General features: G+C 39.4%; 1 protein-coding gene across 1 annotated transcript; it reads right to left on the minus strand.

Annotated features, from left to right (window-relative positions):
• Positions 1-51: 51 nt before the first annotated feature.
• Atp5pb (ATP synthase peripheral stalk-membrane subunit b) lies at positions 52-17,574 on the minus strand. The gene is made up of 7 exons (XM_036190879.1): positions 17,435-17,574; positions 17,135-17,171; positions 11,958-12,103; positions 9,329-9,492; positions 7,106-7,231; positions 1,598-1,777; positions 52-446 (listed from the first exon to the last, which is right to left on the minus strand). The coding sequence occupies exons 1-7, from the start codon at positions 17,472-17,474 to the stop codon at positions 369-371; spliced, it is 771 nt and encodes a 256-aa protein (XP_036046772.1). The 5' UTR covers positions 17,475-17,574; the 3' UTR covers positions 52-368.
• Between the last annotated feature and the right edge of the window lie 74 nt (positions 17,575-17,648).

The following is a 17,648-nucleotide window of genomic DNA, read 5'->3' on the forward strand; positions in this document are numbered from 1 at the left end:
GCTGTCAAAGACATTTTTTAATCATATAATTCTTACTCATAATAAAATAAATTCTGTTTCAAATGTTGTTTTATTGCAAGATGGTATAACTTGTTACAAGTTTAAACTATAACTTGGTAATTTTCATCAGGCAGCAAGTTGCTGCAAATTACTAATTCAAAAGTGATCACCAGACAACTCCAGATACACAGCAAGGATCAGAAATATCTGACTGGCCAATAATGTTAAGTCACTAAATCAATCTTGATCATTTCTCAGGAAAGGTACACTGTAATTTCAACAGACAACAATACAGGAAGAGTTCTTCACAAAGACTAGTTCCCATTTAAGTTAACTCTCTCTGGCCATCTCAACTCAGATAGATACATTCACATAACTGGCTGAGCTTGAGCCTTCTTTGCAAGCAGCTTTAGATCTGCAATGCACTTGGCAATGGTCTCCTTTTCCTGTGACAAGGAAAGAGAAATATAGTTAGTTATCTCAAGAACATGTAAAGGGGGTATAATTCCTACTAGAACAGAATCTCAAGATTATTCTTCTAAAAAAGTTTAGAAGAAAAATTATTCAACATAGGGAAGATGCAATTTGTTTTAGAAGCAAATCCTGGGAGCTAAAATTCCCTGGCCCACAGCTTTTATGAGTAAAACCTACAAAGAATTTAAGACCAGATATGCCAATTAACACCTTTACCCGATGTTAGTTTGGGTAATCATAGCTCACTGAAAAAGACCAACCAACAAATACTAGTGATACAGGAATATTAATAATGAAAATAATTTGGGCTGAGAGATGGCTCAGGAGTTAAGTGCACTTCCTACTCTTCGAAAGGACCTGAGTTTCATTTCCACCACCCACATCAGGTGGCTTACTGCTGTCTATAACTTCAGCTCCAGAGGATTTGATGTTTCTGGCCTCCATAGGCATCTGCATTCATGTGTATGTACATACACATGTACCCCTGCTAAATTACCTATTATAAAGAAACCTTAAAAATTAATTATCAGTCTCTTTCCTATACATTTTTGGGTATTTTCTAAGTTTTTAAAATAAGATAGTTATGATAATCCACCAAATTTTGACAGACCTTGCTTTCTTCTTTTTCATCATCTTTTTTAAAAAAAGATTTATTCAATTTTATGTGTTTGAGTGTTTTGTCACTGGGGTAGGCTTTGAGGTTTCAAAAGCTCATGCCAGGACTAGTCTTTTTCTTGTGGATCAGATACAAGCTCTCAGTTACTGCTTGGTGCCATGCCTGCCTGCCTGCCTTTTGCCTGTCATATCATAGACTCTGCTACCCTCTGGAACCGTGAGCCCCAACCAATCTTTCTTTTATAAGTTGGCTTGGTCATGGTAATTTGTCAAAATAATAGAAAAGTAACTAAGACACGAGGCAAAGACACTTGCCTCCAAACCTGAAAGCCTCCTGAGTGCCATCCCAGGGAACTGCATGGTAGAGGGAAAGAACTGTCCTATCCCCACAACTTCCCACCTCAAGTTATCTTCTGACATCTACATGGGTGTCATGGCATCAGTACATGCACAGCACATTACTGTCAGGGTACCAGTCCAACCATAGAAACCACAAAAGGTCATGTACCTGCTGTGTAGAAATGCTCTCCACCACATTCTTCTCCACCCAGTTTATCATGTGCTCTTCTTCCTTGCGACGCAGCATGTCCTGTACAGAAATATGGTAGTCCAGGCGATTCTTTACCTCCTTATATGCTCTATATAGCCGTTCCCGGTAGGTGACTTCCAAGGCCAAGGCAATATTATTCTGAGGAGAAGAATTAAGAAATGTTGTTTGCACATATAAAGGAACATTTCTGTTTTGGGGGCTTTGCCAGCTAGCATACTCCATTTCTCACATGTTTATGTAAAATTCTTTTAATATGCAGGTAGTATGGGCTGGAGAAATGGCTCAGTGGTTAAGAGCACTGGCTGTTCTTCCAGAGGTCATGAGTTCAATTCCCAGCAACCACATGATGGCTCACAACCATCTGTAATGAGATTTGGTGCCCTCTTCTGGTGTGCAGGCAGAACACTGTATACATAATAAAATCTTAAAAAAAATATATATATGCAGGTAGTAAAACAGCATATGGCAAATATTAACCAGCATGGCACAGACTACTATTTTCCTGCATTTCTTACATTCTTCTCTGCGGTGTTATTTTATTTGTATATTAATAAACGAAGTTTGCTTGGAGATCAGAGGACATAGATAGACAGCCATAAACAAAAGTCAGGTGGTGTTAGCATATGCCCTTTATCTGATCACACGGCGGGCAGAATTTCTGTGCGTTCAAGGACACAGCCAAGCATGGTGACACACGCCTTTAATCCCAGTATCAACCATAGAGAACCTGGAGGTCTGTTCAGACAGGCAGTGATGAGGAAGTGAGGTGGCTGGGCTAAGAGGGCAGAACAACAAGGCAATAAAGGCACAGATTAGACAGGAAGAAGCTGGTTCTCTTGAGAAGCTATGGTGGCGTGGTAAGTAAGGTTAGCTGGTGACTCACGATTTCTCTGATCTCTACTGCTTTCACTCCTGTATTTGGTTCTGTGTTTCTTATTCTTATCTATAAGACTAGAAATTTGTCTACATCTGGTGCCCAACTTGTTGGTATGAATTCGCAAAAAAGCTACTTGCCTGTGGCCTTGCGGGCCCCAGCTCAGACCCAAGCTACACGCTGCCGGTTGTGGTGGGCACGCTCGGTAGGATTTGCTGAAGGAAGCAGAGGCAGGAGGATCCTGAGTTTGAGGCCTGCCTACGCGGCTTGCTGAGAATCTGCAGTGGTGGTGGGACCATGGAGGCAGCAGCTGCTGCTCCATGTTGCTGGCTGCTTCCTTCTCATCGTGTTGGTGACTGCAATAATGCTGCTACTGGGACGAAGGGTTCACCACTGCTTGTTCAGAGAACAATCGCCAGGACCAGCGTGTTACAAGAAAGCATTGGCAAAGGTCAGTTTGGAGAAGTGTGGTGAGATAAGTGGTGGGGAGAAGTTGCTGTGAAGATACTCTCTTCTAGGGAAGAACGTTCATGGTTCCCAGAGGCAGACATTTGTCAGACTGTGATTGCTTCAAACCACAGAGGAGGAAAAAAAAATTTCTGCAGGAAACCATGACCATGCCTAACAGCAACTTTGAAATCTTCAAAAAGATGATGGGATCCCACAATGACGATTCCACATGGACTATGATAAAGCCATTAAGCTGACTACCACCACCAAAAGATCTGCTTTGGACTACAAACTACTCAGGACAATTTTGAGATGACTAGCTAAGATGATCCAAATTCAGACTACTTGAGCAAGGACTTGAGACAAGCCCTGCATTTTCCCATTATGCAGAGACTGGACAACAAATAATACAGTTAACTCTCCCAGGACTTGACAATTAACCCCAAAACTTTCTTTTCAGGATCCCCTAAAGATGTTTTCGCCCCCAGAAAGCAGAAAGTAATTTTAAGAAAAATGACACCCACATTCCCAAGAGGTGGGGTCGGTGGTTTTTAATGAGTTATAGATATTGTCATTGTTTATGATGGTTACAAGTTGTTAATGGTCCAAAAAAAAAAAAGAAGCTAAACAAAGATTAGATTCAGGATTCTTGTTAAAAAAAAAAGATATAGATAAGAGGTAGATTATTGAATCTACTGAAAAAAAAAAAGATAGAAATAGAATAAGGTAGATTATTAAATCTACTCTGAAAAGAAAGGGAAAATATAAAAATGATAAGATAAAATGCAGATTTTTTAATCTACTCAAAAAGAAAAAAGAATATGAATATAAGATATAAAGGTAGATTGTTGAATCTACTTTTGAAAAAGAACTACTTGTTTTAAATAAGGACAAGAAATGAAATTTTTTTGTCTGGGAATTTGTCAAATGTTAATGGACTGGACATTGTTAATGTAATTCTTGACTGCATACATTGTATATCCTTATTCGATAGTTATATGCTTTTTATTGTTTTAGACAAAAAAGGGGAAATGTGGTGATATTGTATCCCCAAATATATTGTGCACCCTAATAAACTTATCTGGGGTCAGAGAACAGAACAGCCGTTAGCCAGACATAAAGGCCCGAAAATGGTAGCACTCACACCTTTAATCCTAGCATTCCAGAGTCAGAGATCCATCTGGATCTCTGTGAGTTCAAAGCCACACTGGAAACAGCCAGGCATGGTGACAACACGCCTTTAATCCCAGGAAGTGATGGCAGGAAGCAGAAAGGAACTAGAGTCTTGTTAAGCTTTTAGGCTTTTGAGCAGCATTTCAGCTGACATCCATTTGGATGAGGACACAGAGGCTTCCAATTTGAGGAAATGAGATCAGCTGAGGAATTGGCGAGGTGAGGTTAGCTGTGGCTGGTTCTGTTTCTCTGATCTTTCAGCACTCACCCCAATACCTGGCTCCGGGTTTGTTTTTATTAATAAGACCTTCTAACAATTCGTGTTACACTTCCCCAGAGATATTTAACACATCCAATAGAGATACATGCATACACATATTACTTTATGTTATTCTACTCACCTCAATTTTAAAGTACACTGGAGACCATTATACTTGTGTTCCAGGATTCATTTACCCAAGATCTGCTAATAGGTTAGGCTGTTTCCAATCTTTTCTACTACAAATCTCTCTCTCTCTCTGACTGTATGATATATTTATCTTATATTTGAATGCTAGTTCGTATTTTTTGAGTAACTACTATGTTCTAAACATTCTTGTGTTTGTGTCAATTCATTCATTCATTCATTCGTTTGTTTATGTTTTTCAAGACAGGGTTTCTTTGTGTAGCTTTGCGCCTTTCCTGGATCTCGCTCCATAGACCAGACTGGCCTTGAACTCACAAAGATCCACCTGCCTCTGCCTCCCTAGTGCTCAGATTAAAGGTGTGCGCCACCACCGCCCAGCATTTGTGTCAATTTAGTCAAGTTTTATAAATAGATCATGGGGTACCAGTGTATCTATTTTACAGAGACTGAGATTGAAGTTGAACTTGCCCAAGGTTACAGAGCTAATAAATTGTGAAACTAAGATCTGAACATAGGCAATCAGGCTACAAAGCCCCATACTCTTAAGTTCTGTCCTTTGCTAACTGTCAAAACCAATTTGCAGGCTAGCTGCAACAAGGTTGCCAGGGTGATCTCTTAAAATATAAGTGAAACCATATCACTCCTCTGCCTATAACAACTTTCTTTCATACACTTTAGGTCAAGACCTTCTAGAAACATGAATGACTTGACATATTATAGTTCTTGGCTATGCTTCATCTTAGGTTATTCAGACCCTAAATTGCCATTTATTATCACTTTATCTATGACCCAACACCCTTGTGATTACTAGGTAAATACTTTAGGAATGTACAGACAGACCAGGTTTTATCAATCCAATGGCTAGGAATAAAAATCATTTTATATATATTTGAGGCCTATAGAAGAGATTTTCTTCCTTTGCTGTAACTTGCCTATATAATATTTCCACCATTGTGCTTTTATATGTTTGAGTGTTTTGACTGCATGCACGTTAAGTGTACTGTGTGTATATTTGTGTGCCTACAGAGGCCATAAGAGAATATTGGATCCCCTGGAACCGGGGTTACAGATTTAAACCGTCATGTGTGTGCTGGGAACTGACCCTGGGTTCTCTACAAGAGCAGCAATTGCTCTTAACTGCTGAGCCATCTCTCCAGCGCCTCTACCAATGTATTTGAAAAATGTCTTGATTTAGAATTTCTTTTGTTCTGTTACAAAAGTGATACTATATTGGAGCACAGTATTTGGGATAACCTGAATTTGTTCTGGGGTCACTCGTATTTAGTTCCAGAATAAACTTTCTCTTATTTTCTTTAAGGTGAGAGCTGTCTTTTGTGTAGACAAAAGTAAATACTATGAAGACATAAATTGTTTCTTACTCTATTTTTCTTTACACCTTGCCTTGACCACAGTATCCAGATAAGAACTCAACAAGTATGATGCTCAGAGCAATCCTTCTGTCTCAGCCTCCTGGGTAGTGGGTTATAGGTGTGAACCATCATACCAAGTTTGCCTTTAACATTTTCTGAGGTTTATAAATATTCATGTGCTTAATGAATCCAATTAGTAAGAGAGCAGATTCTTAGTCTTCAAGAGACGTAACTATTTAGGGCTTGAAATGGGTCAGAAAAACTAGTGAGTGATGCATGGGGTAAGAAAACTTCATTGAGAATCAGTGGCCTAGATCCTTATTGTTAGTATTTTAGAGACTGTTTTCATTGCATGCATGCTTCTCTTATTGCCTACTGTATGTATGTGCGTAACATGCATGCCGCCTGTAGAAATCAGAAAAGGTGTGATTCCCCGAAACTGGAGTTAAGAATGGCTGTAAGCCACTATGAGGGTGTTAGGAACTAAACTTGAGTTTTCTGAAAGAGCAACAATGTTCTTAACTGCTGAACCATCCATATATATAATGTAAAATTGCAGTATGAGACATTTTACCTTTAAATATTAGGCATAAGATACTAGGCTCAAAGAAAATAATGACAAAATAACCTACATGTTTCTAATATTAGAACCTAATTAAGCTCTAGGTACAATGAAAAGCTCTATTGTTTCCAAGACAGCTTTTCTGAATGTACGTTAAGGATCAGATTATCTAATGGCAAATGTTAAAATTTTCTTATTCAAGTATGTACCAAATGCAGAGAATGTGTTTCACCTTTGGCCTTTCTTACCCAGTGCATGCCCTTTTAAAAATGAGCCCTAACTTACTATTTATTTCCTTTTGTATGGATTCAATGAGTGTCCTTTCACACTTTATACTCTTTCTAATTTTAGAACAATCCTAAGTATGTTTTTCTCTTAGCAGTTCTTAAATATCTACATAATTGTAATTGTGAACTTCTAGGCAAATCTATATAAAATAAGGTAAGGCCCATCTTAAAAATTTAATCATTCCTCAAAATATTCTGATTTTTTTCGTAGTTAGGCTTTCTTGTACATGGAAAGGAAGTGATTTACTGTTGAGCTACATCCCCAGACACTAATTTTTGTTTCTATTTTTGTCTTGGTCCATCCACAAGTGTCTTCCCCACCCTTAGAAGGTGCTGACACCTACCCTCTGAACGTCAAAGAGGTAGTGGCGCTTCTGCACCAGTGCCTGCTGTGCCTTCTCCATGTCAATTGCATCCTGGATCTGTTTTATGCTTGCTTGCTTTACTTCTTCCAGTTGAGCGATTTTTTCCTGTAATTATATTACAATGTCAGTGGAAGCACAAATGGTACCAAAAAGATTCATTTTATGCTTTCTCAGTTTTAGCCTTCGTTTACAGAAATGCCCATGAAAAAAGTCATACACAGGGAAACACACACATCTTCAAAAGTATTACCTCTAAGAGTTACGTATCACTGAATGAAAAAGATCAAGGAAGGAGGGTGTAGGATTAATTCAAACTAAGGCTGTATAAAAAAGCCATACAAAAACTTGCTATTCTGTAAGATAATTAAAGTATTATAATAATGATGATAATAATAATAATGAAAGAGCTTGAACAAAGATACCCCGTATAGGTGGGCCATACTGCTTCTAGAAGCCATAGGTTATTAAACAAAAACCCCAGTGCCACGTGTGAGATACTAAATTGTTGGTTAGGGAGGCTCCAAGGGCCCCAATACAGTCTACTTCCATTGCTCTTGACTGAGCACCAGAATGAGATGATTAAGATCCTACTGCTGAAGACACTTGGTTGCAGGACAGAGAAATCTAGTTTGGACTAGATGGAAGCCTTTTGTCTGTTGGCTAGTTTTCACAATGCCTGAAAGTGCTAGAAAGACTGCTGAGGAAAAAAGTCATCACTGTTCTTTTCTCTGCATCTGAACCCTTCAAGCTGCAATACCAACCTGCCATGGAAGATACATCCTATGGTACAATAATGTTTGACTAGATTCTGTAAATCTAGTCAATATTCCATGGCTGAAAAGGATATAACATATTGTTTTTTAAAATGAATACAGTGGAAAATTCATTTCTGCATATTTATGCTATACCCACAGATTAATGCAGCTCTTAGTCTTCATCAGAGAAGGCTGTTTTCAGTGGGTGGCAATTATGAGACTCATCAACCAGTCAAAGTGCCAAGACTACATGACTGTGTAGAGCTCAGCCCCAAATGTGACATCTGTATCACTTTCACCAAGACTCAGGGAACATCAAGGAAGAGGAAGCGGAATGAATCTACGAGCTGGTGGCTATGGAAAATGCTCTGAGATGCTCTTTTCTGGACATGATATGGTCATTACACTAATAAATTCACACCAGCTAGGATTATTTTACTTGTGCAAGACTGAGCTGTCAATCATGGATGTGGGAGGGACTCATGAAGCCCCATTACTTCACTAGTGGCAGTTAAGGTTTGCTGAGGGAGAGTCATTTTCTATTACCAGTATACCCACTGGTAAGTTGCCTATGCTTCTATAAACAAACTCCCACCTATGCTCAAACAAGCAACACTAATTAAACTACGCGAGTCACAAAAACAAAAGCAGGAAAAGGACCTTGGGAAGAAAGGTTCAGCAGAAATGGGAGGAGGGATGGAAGAGGGTAATGAAAAATGAATTCAATCGAAGTACATATAGGAAACTGTCAGAAGGAGAATGTCCATAAGTTCAAGGTTAGCCTGGTGCACATACTGATCACTAGGCTAGCAAGGCATACATAGAGACCTTGTCTTAAAAAGTTAAAACAAAATTCTGTCACTAGGGAGATGGACATCAAGGGATTCAGGAATTCAAGGTAAGCCTTGAATTTACAGAAAAGTTTAAGGTTAGCCTGTGCTATATGAGAGCCCTCAACAGGGTCCCAACACCACCAACCAATGAAACACAAATGAAAGCATAGTTTTTAATTCTAAAGAAATAACTGTGTTCCAATTTATTCCAGTTGATACTCAATGTCGAGAATTAAACATGCTTAAAAATTTATTATTTGACAATTTTATACATACATATAGTTTTTTCTACTTAAAAGAGTTAAATGACGTTTTTAGAAATGAGAAAAAGACTAGGAATTGGGGATTTAGCTCAGTGGTAGAGTGCTTGCCTAGCAAGCACAAGGCCCTGGGTTTAATCCTCAGCTCAAAAAAAAAAAAGAGACTAGGAAAATCTGAAGAGTTCAATAAATTTCAATTTTATATCAAAGCAGTAACTACAATATAACTGTAACCATGGTAACTATTAATTGATATACTTTCTCCTTTTACATTCATATAAATAATAATTATATTAGATAACTGAAATGTTTATGCTATAGTCTAAAGTGGGAAACAAAGTTTAAGATTCTTACCTCATTAAGTTTATCAAGAAATTCTCCAATAGAAGCACCATATTTTTTAATCACATAGACAATCAACCCTACTACTGTTATGGTAGAGAAGGTCTCTGGGGTAATCACATATATTTCTTTGGAGAGAAAATACAAGCTGAGCCCAGTTCCAAGCACGTAGGGTCCTGGAAGAACAAAGAGTTAACTCATATTTTAGATGTTATGCCTACTGTACATTTGGTTACTTCAAGGCCAAGTTAAAAATGATAATCAGATTATACACATACAGTTTAAGTAGTACACAGAGCTGAAAGAATAAAAGATCTGGACTGAAGAATATCTGTATCATGACTCGACAACCTATCAGAAACAGAAATCAAAATAATCTCTGAACTCTGTTCCCTCAAAGGGAAAGAGTACCTTCTTTGAAGAGATGATAAAAACAATATAAATAAAATATAAACTATAAAGTACTTAGCACACAGGAACTGTTCTACAAAGACAAACTGCTTTCTAGATGAATCTTTTCAGCAACAAATACTGATGATTGAATGGAAATACAGGACAGGACAAAACTATGCATTTTTTGCTGAAGAGTTATAAAAGATGTAAGAAACAAGAGGAAAAAAAACCTTAAATATTAAAAAAAATACACATAAGAATTAAGTTATCAGAATTCTCAACTTGTGTAGGCAACTAATTATAATACTTCCAATATAGTTACTTAAAAAACAAAACCAAACAAAAAAACTAGGACATGAGTTTAGAAAGAGGATTGAGGACACATAGTTTCTTTTTTCCTTTTTTTGGTTTTTTGAGACAAGGTTTCTCTGTGTAGCCCTGGCTGTCCTAGAACTCACAGAGAACTGCCTGCTTTTGCCTCCCCAAGTGCTGGGATTAAAGGTGTGTGCCACCACTACGTGGCTTCAGGCTTCTTATTTAAGTCTTGCATTCTTTTTAATTTTTTTTAAAAGTTGGAATTTATGAGGCTGGAAAAATGGTTTAGTGGTCAGAACATCTGTTGTTCTTTCAGAGGGCCCAGGCCTGAATTAGCACCCACAGGGCAGTTCACAACCTTTTGTAACCCCAGTTCCAGGAGATCAAAACTCTCTTCTGGCTACTTAAGAGCACTGCATCTAAGTGGTGCACAGATGTACACGCAGGCAAAACATACATGTAAAAATGTAAGTCTTAAAAAGTTGAAATTGGGGCTGGAGAGATAGCTTAGAGGTTAAGAGCACTGCTTGTTCTTCCAGAGGTCCTGAGTTCAATTCCCAGCAACCACATGGTGGCTCACAACCATCCGTAATGAGATCTGGTGCCCTGTTCTGGTCTGCAGGTGTACATGTACACAGAATACTGTATACATAATAAATAAATAAATCTTAAAAAAAAAAAAAAAAAAAAAGTTGAAATTTACACTAGTGCATAGAGTGGACCTGGACTTCTCAAAAGAGTGTAAATAAAGTGACACCCTGTTTCTCACATCTTCTAGACAGTCTTGCTCTGTAGCCCTGGTTGACACTAAATTTCCTGTGGCAACCTTGGCAGCTTCTGGCTGGTATTACTGGGATATGGCATCCTTGTCCAGCTAAGTGTCTACATGTCATGATTTTTAAATTATAGTCTTTAGAACACAAATATTTGCATCTTACCAGATGTTAGGATGGGACACAAGGCTTGTAAGAACAGCACTGTAGTCTGAGTAGCAGTAGGGACAAATAATTTGAACGTGTATCACAAGAGTAAGAGTTATAGTCCCAACTATATAGAACCCAGATTTCTCCAAGTTTCAGGCTTCCTCCAACCTCACTGTCTTTAGTGCATACATTTAAAATATGAGTTTATAAAAAAAGGCCCATTGTATTAACATTTTAATGATTTATGAATATCTGAAGACACTCATTTTCTTCAATTTCAAATAAGGAAATGCTAGGTCAGTCTAGGGCTAAAAACAAATTTTGGGTTTCTGGTGTTCCATGAAAGAAAGGCAGTGTGCAGAGACAAAAGAAAGCTAACTTAGCCATGGGACCTAAGTTCCAATCCAGTTCAGCCACAAGTGGAGTAGACACCCTTGCAAACCACTTTTCTAGATCTTCTGGATAATAAAAAATGTTCTCATGGGAATGTCTAAGTATCAAATAATAAACCTGAAATCAGTCATTATAAAAAAATATGACTCTGAAAGTTTATGCCTTTTTATAAAAACAACTGGTGAAGGAAGGTGTTCCTACTTGTTAAGGCATGCATGTGAACGTGCACACACACACTCCTCTAAGTCTCTACTGCCTTATTTCTATTCATGGTTCCCTTTGTTGTCTGACAGTGTAACATACAGGTACTACTTTAAAAAATTTGTATCCTGTAATTCATGTTTCACAATATCAGACACTTAAACTTAGTTCATTATTGTATGGTTAGAACAATACCAGGAATAAATCAAAGAAATTAGCATGATTAGCATGTCAATAAATGGAAACAAAGCTATAAAAGTAAATTAAAATCCTGAAACAAAATTTATCTCAAAGAGAAGTTAGAGCAAGTTTGTTTTTGTTTTTAAATATATGAAATCACTACATTCTGAAAAAAGAACTGACTTGACTTTAATGGAACCACTCAAATATATTACTCAAGACCAGACAATGCCCACCTGTTACACCAGTTTTAGGGTAAAGGAACTGGAAAAATTCTTCAGGGATCAGCCCAAGACGTACTTTTCCTCCATATTCGGGAAGAGGTGGTACAGGGGCAAGACGTGGCTGTCCTGTGTGAAAGACCTTTGTTGCCTGCAATACCCTACAAGCAATCATTATACAAATTTTAAAACCAATTTTTCAGAGAAAACACAATGTACAAATAATTAACAAAAGCAATGAATGGGGATAAAGACTGAAGTGTTTCCTACTGTCACAAAAGAAAGAGAACAGACAGAAATAGGAAGGTCCAGGGCAGTGACTTGACTCTACTGAAATCTTTGTATAACACTATGGATCATTTACCAAGGACTTGATATGTCAATCAGGAGCAACGAAACACAAGAGAAAGGACTACAGCCAGATGCCCTGAGTTAAAATCTTAGACCAACTACTAGACTTTGAGCAAAGAATTTGAAGTTTTAAGAAAATCTTTCTATTCTTCCTTTTTGAATTGTTTGTGTCTGCATACATGCACACCACCACACACATGAGGGGCAGACAACAACTTGCACTTGTCTCTCTCCTTCAGCTACGTGAATCTGGGAAACAGAACTCAGGTCTATCTGTCAGGTTTACTGGCAGGTAGGTATCTTAACCTGCTAAGTCATCTTACCAGCACCTAGAACTTAAGTTTGTGTAATCTCAGGTTTCTTTATGGAAGGAATAAAACATATCACTTTTCAGAGCTATTATGAAGACTGAATTAATATATGTAACATTCTTAGAATGGAACTTGTCACATGGTAGGGTTCCACATGAATGCTGCTGTAGGCAATCTGATACTGAGAATGTTTACTCTGAATATTCTCTTTGATGGACTGCTGCTCATCACTATGTGACATAGGCCTTTTCAGTTTGCCAAGGTTACCTCAGTTGAAGACTTCATTTCTTTCTTAAACTAGTTTAACATGCCCAAACATGATGGCTCTTCTTGTCAAATATTCCTTAAATATAGCTCCTTCTTTCATATTACTGCCAATGCTTCTAAACATGAATCTGACATGAAAACTCTTCAGCAGGTTCTCTTCTGTTTACAAAAAACAAAACTATGTAGCACAGCTGACTCAGTTCCTGCAAACTGAGCATCTTCATTTTTCTTTAGTGCCTTACCTCTACTCATATGAACTATTCATATCTCTCAAAACCAAGCACTTGACTTATACTGCTTCTTCTTCTTGGTAATGCCTTTTATTTAATGATAGCCAAATCCAAACCGTCTTCCAGATACCTCAAAGCACATCCTCTACAAAGACAAGCTTCAACAAATTATGCTGGGAAAAAATGGATATCTTTCTCCCAGCCTATACAAAAACCTATCCCAAATGTAACAAAACCTTTAAGACAAACACAGGCAAGTATTTTCTGTGGGTGCTAATTGCTCAGGAAATAATGGCAACAACTGACATGTAATTTTTTTGTTTGTTTGTTTTGTTTTTTCGAGACAGGGTTTCCCTGTGTAGCTTTGCACCTGTCCTGGAACTCGCTCTGTAGACCAGGCTGGCCTCGAACTCACAGAGATCCACCTCCCTCTGCCTCCCGAGTGCTGGGATTAAAGGCATGCGCCACCACCGCCCAGCAACATGTAATTTTATACAATTGAAACTCTTCTTCACAGCAAAGGACAGCTAAAGAATGGGAGAAAAATCTTTGATAAGCACATCTAACAGAATTAGTATCTATAAAATAAGACAAAATAAAACAAAACCCCTTAAATTTAAGAAATACAACCAAGTCAATAAATGAGCCAAAGAAATGGACAATATTCAAAAGGTGAATAATAAATCTAGAAAAAGGCTGAGCCTAGACCTTTAATCAAGCACTGGGGAGGTAGAGGTAGGGGAGCTCCTTGAGAGCAACCTGGTCTACTACACAGCACTTTCCAGGCCAGCCAGGGCCACAGAGGGAAGCTCTGTTTCAAAGAAAAATGGTTCAATATCACCAGCCAATATGGAAACAAAAAAACACTCTGAAGTTAGCATTGTGGTGCATGTCTTTAATCCCAGCACTCAGGAGGCAGAGGAAAGTGAATCTCTGAGTTCGAGGCCAGCCTGGTCTACAAAGTGAGTTCCAAGACATCGCAAGGGCTGCATACAGAGAAATCCTATCTCAAAAAAACCAAAGCCAAAACCCGCCTCCTCTCCAATCAACATCTGAGGCAGGTGGGAAAGCCAGCCCTGAGGTCAGAGGAGCAGGAGAGCTGTCCCTGTCACTCATCAGCTACAGCACTTAGGAGAGTGGCCCCTAAACCAGCCTAAGCAACACAGTAGAGCTGATTCTGAAGGTGTGGGAGAACTGACCTTGAGAAAGCAGAACTGACTCAGCTCCATGCTCATCCTGTAAGGGGTAAACTAGCCAGGACAATGCAGGAGAGCCCACCTTGGTGGTGAGAACAAGGGAGAGCTGGTGGGCTGACCAATCCTGTAACTACCCAGGCCCAGAACTGGAGTTATGAATTAGCCCACCCCAACATCCACCTCATCTGTGATCTGCTGCAGCATGAAGGGACAGGTCCTGCAGTCTCAAAGCTGCAAGATCTCCAAGACACAGGGCAACAGCAGAATAACCAAGGAGTTCCAGTGAGGGCCTAGCAGTGTAGCAGATAATATAGCAGAAACCAGAGGCCTCGAACCAGACCACTGACTTTTGCAATGAACACTTGCAAGTAAAGATATATGGATAGAAAGGTGTACTGTGTGACTCACTGTCACACTACAGCTTCCATGATGAGACTGATTTTCTCTTCTCTTTTTTTTTTCTCTTAAATTTTATTTTATTTGGGGTGTGTGTGTTATACAAGGGCAGTAGGCAGATACAAAGGGATGGGGAAATGAATGGGATGGAGATGCATGATATAAGACACAAAAATAAATAAAAAGAAAGTGAAATTAGTTCAGCCCCAGAAATCAACAGGAAGGGCCCATAAAAAATTGAAAATAGATCATATCACTCAGCTAGAGCACTCCTGTATATTTAAGCTAAGGATTTCAAGTCAGCACACCACAGAAATACTTGTACAACAGTGTTTACTGCACTATTCACAACAGCTAAATTATGGAAGAAATCTAGGTGTCTGCCAACAGAGGAATGGATAGAGAAAATGTGCTATATGCACAATGAAATTTTACCGAATGAGATTATTTTGTCTGCAAGAAAATGGATATAATTGGAGATTACCATGTAAGACAAATTCAGTCTCAGAAAGATAAAAATATCACGTTTTCTTTCATTTGTGGATATTAGATTTTATAGAGGTACATAAAATCACGTCCATAACATGAAAATGGGAGCCAAACTGTACAGAAGAGGACTGAGCGACAGAAAGGAGAGAAAAAAAAAGATAGTAGAGGAGCATAGAGGCAGGGCACTATGCATGCTCAAGGTACATTATATACTTGCATAAAAATGTCCTTATAAAAGCCACTACATCATACAATGAACATATGATAAAATGAGCTTAGGCTGAAAGGATGGCCCAGCAGTCAAGAGTACTTGCTGTTCTTCCCAGGACCAGAATTTAGTTCCCAGCACCTATGCTGGATTGCTCACAAGCACCCTTAACTCCAGCTGCAGATTTAACATCCTCTTTTTGCCTTTGCAAGCATTCGTGCAGATACACTTGTGTGAAAGCAAGTGCGCACGCACACAGAAAAATAAAATTCTTAAAACCCAAACATGGAGCTTGGTATTTTCCAGAGAAAAGCAAGGCTGGTATGACTGGAATATAAAGCTAAAGGGGAAGGCTGAAGAACCAAAAGATAGGTAGGGTTGATTTAGGTTGAGTTTCCTTGGTTTTGCTAAGTCTGGATTTTATTTCAAGAGGAATATGAGCTCTGAAATCTGGGAGACACCCAAAACAACATGCTTTATTTTGTTGTATTTAACCAGATCTGTTCTTGGGTGTAATCTAGGAACTGATTCAGAGCTGTGTGTCCCTGAAGGTCACTCACTGTGAGGGGCGAGAGTTACCCACTTATGTGTCTGTCACAGAGGGAAATGATAATGCCCAAAGCAATTAGAATTGTGTGAGACTGTCACAATCTCTATGCTACATGGACAATGGGCTGTACTGGGATAAAAACAGAAGACTAAAGGGCTAATGAAATTGCCCATTCAAAACCATTGGCTGCTCATGCCATAATAAAGGTGGTAGGCATAGTCAGTCAAAGAATAATCTCGGGCTTAGCATTGCTGATGTACTAGAGAATGGAGGGTGACAGAGGAGAAATGAAGACTGCTTATTCACTTATCACTTGTGCCATAATTCATACTTGGCAGTGCCAAGGATCACATCGAGGGTACATTTCCAGCACACAGCTATTTTTCAATGTTTGTATGGAGTGATTTTTCTATAAGATGAAAGCAGTCAATGACAGTCTCATTTCATTGCACACACAAGACATTCACACCTAAACAAGGCCAATTTTTTTTTTTCAAGCATTTTGTAGTTAACTGTGAAAGCTTCATGATTAAATTTAGGAGTTAAAATGTTTTACACACACCGATATGTTTTAAGAAAAGAATTTTAACTGCAACAGAGACAACATTTCTAAGTGTACACAATGTACCAAGCACTGTTTCCTGCGTTTTACAAGAACTGTCTCCTACGTCTCATAATCCACAATATATGGCTCTAAGCTGCAGTGAGTGGAGGAGCCAGGTGTGCCCCACTCCACCTCTGGAGCCTGTAAACTGTTCCATGCAGCTGTCCTAACTCCAGTTGTTGTGAGCTCCGTGACGATGCAGGTTATTCACTGTCCTTCTCAGTCTGTGATCGTCAAGATGAACATTCCCCAACTAATGCATGATTTCTGACTCCCGATATGGCTACAGAAGACTGAAATCTGGGAGACACCCAAAACAACATGCTTTATTTTGTTGTATTTAACCAGATCTGTTCTTGGGTGTAATCTAGGAACTGATTCAGAGCTGTGTGTCGCTGAAGGTCACACTCACTGTGAGGGGCGAGAGTTACCCACTTACGTGTCTGTCACAGAGGGAGATGACAGTGCCCAAAGCAATTAGAACAAGCGTCTGAGTGAAGATTTAGGCTCGCCGAAATGAAGGAAAAACGGTCATTTCTGGCTTAAAGCTAAGAAAAGGAAACCGAGTAATAAAACGCGGTGACACTTACCCTGGTCCCAGCACAGCCGCGTTTTTCAGACACGGGGCTGCAAACAACACACAAGGCGCAGGTTAGCAAAGCCAAGGTGAAATTCAGCCCCTTCCTCGGTCTCGGTAGACGCGATCCCTATGCCCAAGCATCCCTCCTTGACGTCCCCCCTACCCGCCGAGATCAGGCAGCTCTGCTCACTCCTCTGCTCAGGCCCGGACGTCGCTTCCTTTCTTCACCCACTTTCCGCCTCCCTGGGACCCCAGGCCTAGCTTCTTCCCTGTCACCCTGACAGGCCAGCCCGGGGTCTACATCTCTCACCCGCTGTGGCGGCGGCAGAAAGTACCACCCGGGACAGCATGGTCCGCAAGCGCCCAGACAGCGGTCTACGCGTCCCTTTGACCCCGACCCGAGACTATCAGGGGCAGGAACAAGATGGCCGCTCACATATCTCGCGAGAACAGAGAGGCGTACTTTCTCTCTCTGCCCTGCTAATTTTTTTTTTTTTTTTTTTCTCGCGAGAAGGGAAAAAAAA

The sequence above is a fragment of the Onychomys torridus genome, chromosome 6 (assembly GCF_903995425.1).
Source record: "Onychomys torridus chromosome 6, mOncTor1.1, whole genome shotgun sequence".
Lineage (NCBI taxonomy): Eukaryota > Metazoa > Chordata > Mammalia > Rodentia > Cricetidae > Onychomys > Onychomys torridus.

Excerpts from the sequence above, each read along its gene's own strand:
- Atp5pb (XM_036190879.1), bottom strand. The coding sequence starts at position 17,474 with ATGCTGTCCCGGGTGGTACTTTCTGCCGCCGCCACAGCGG. Across the intron at positions 12,104-17,134 it reads GCGGCTGTGCTGGGACCAGG|GGTATTGCAGGCAACAAAGG; the intron begins GTAAGTGTCACC and ends GATTGCTTGTAG. Across the intron at positions 447-1,597 it reads AGAGCATTTCTACACAGCAG|GAAAAGGAGACCATTGCCAA; the intron begins GTACATGACCTT and ends TCCTTGTCACAG.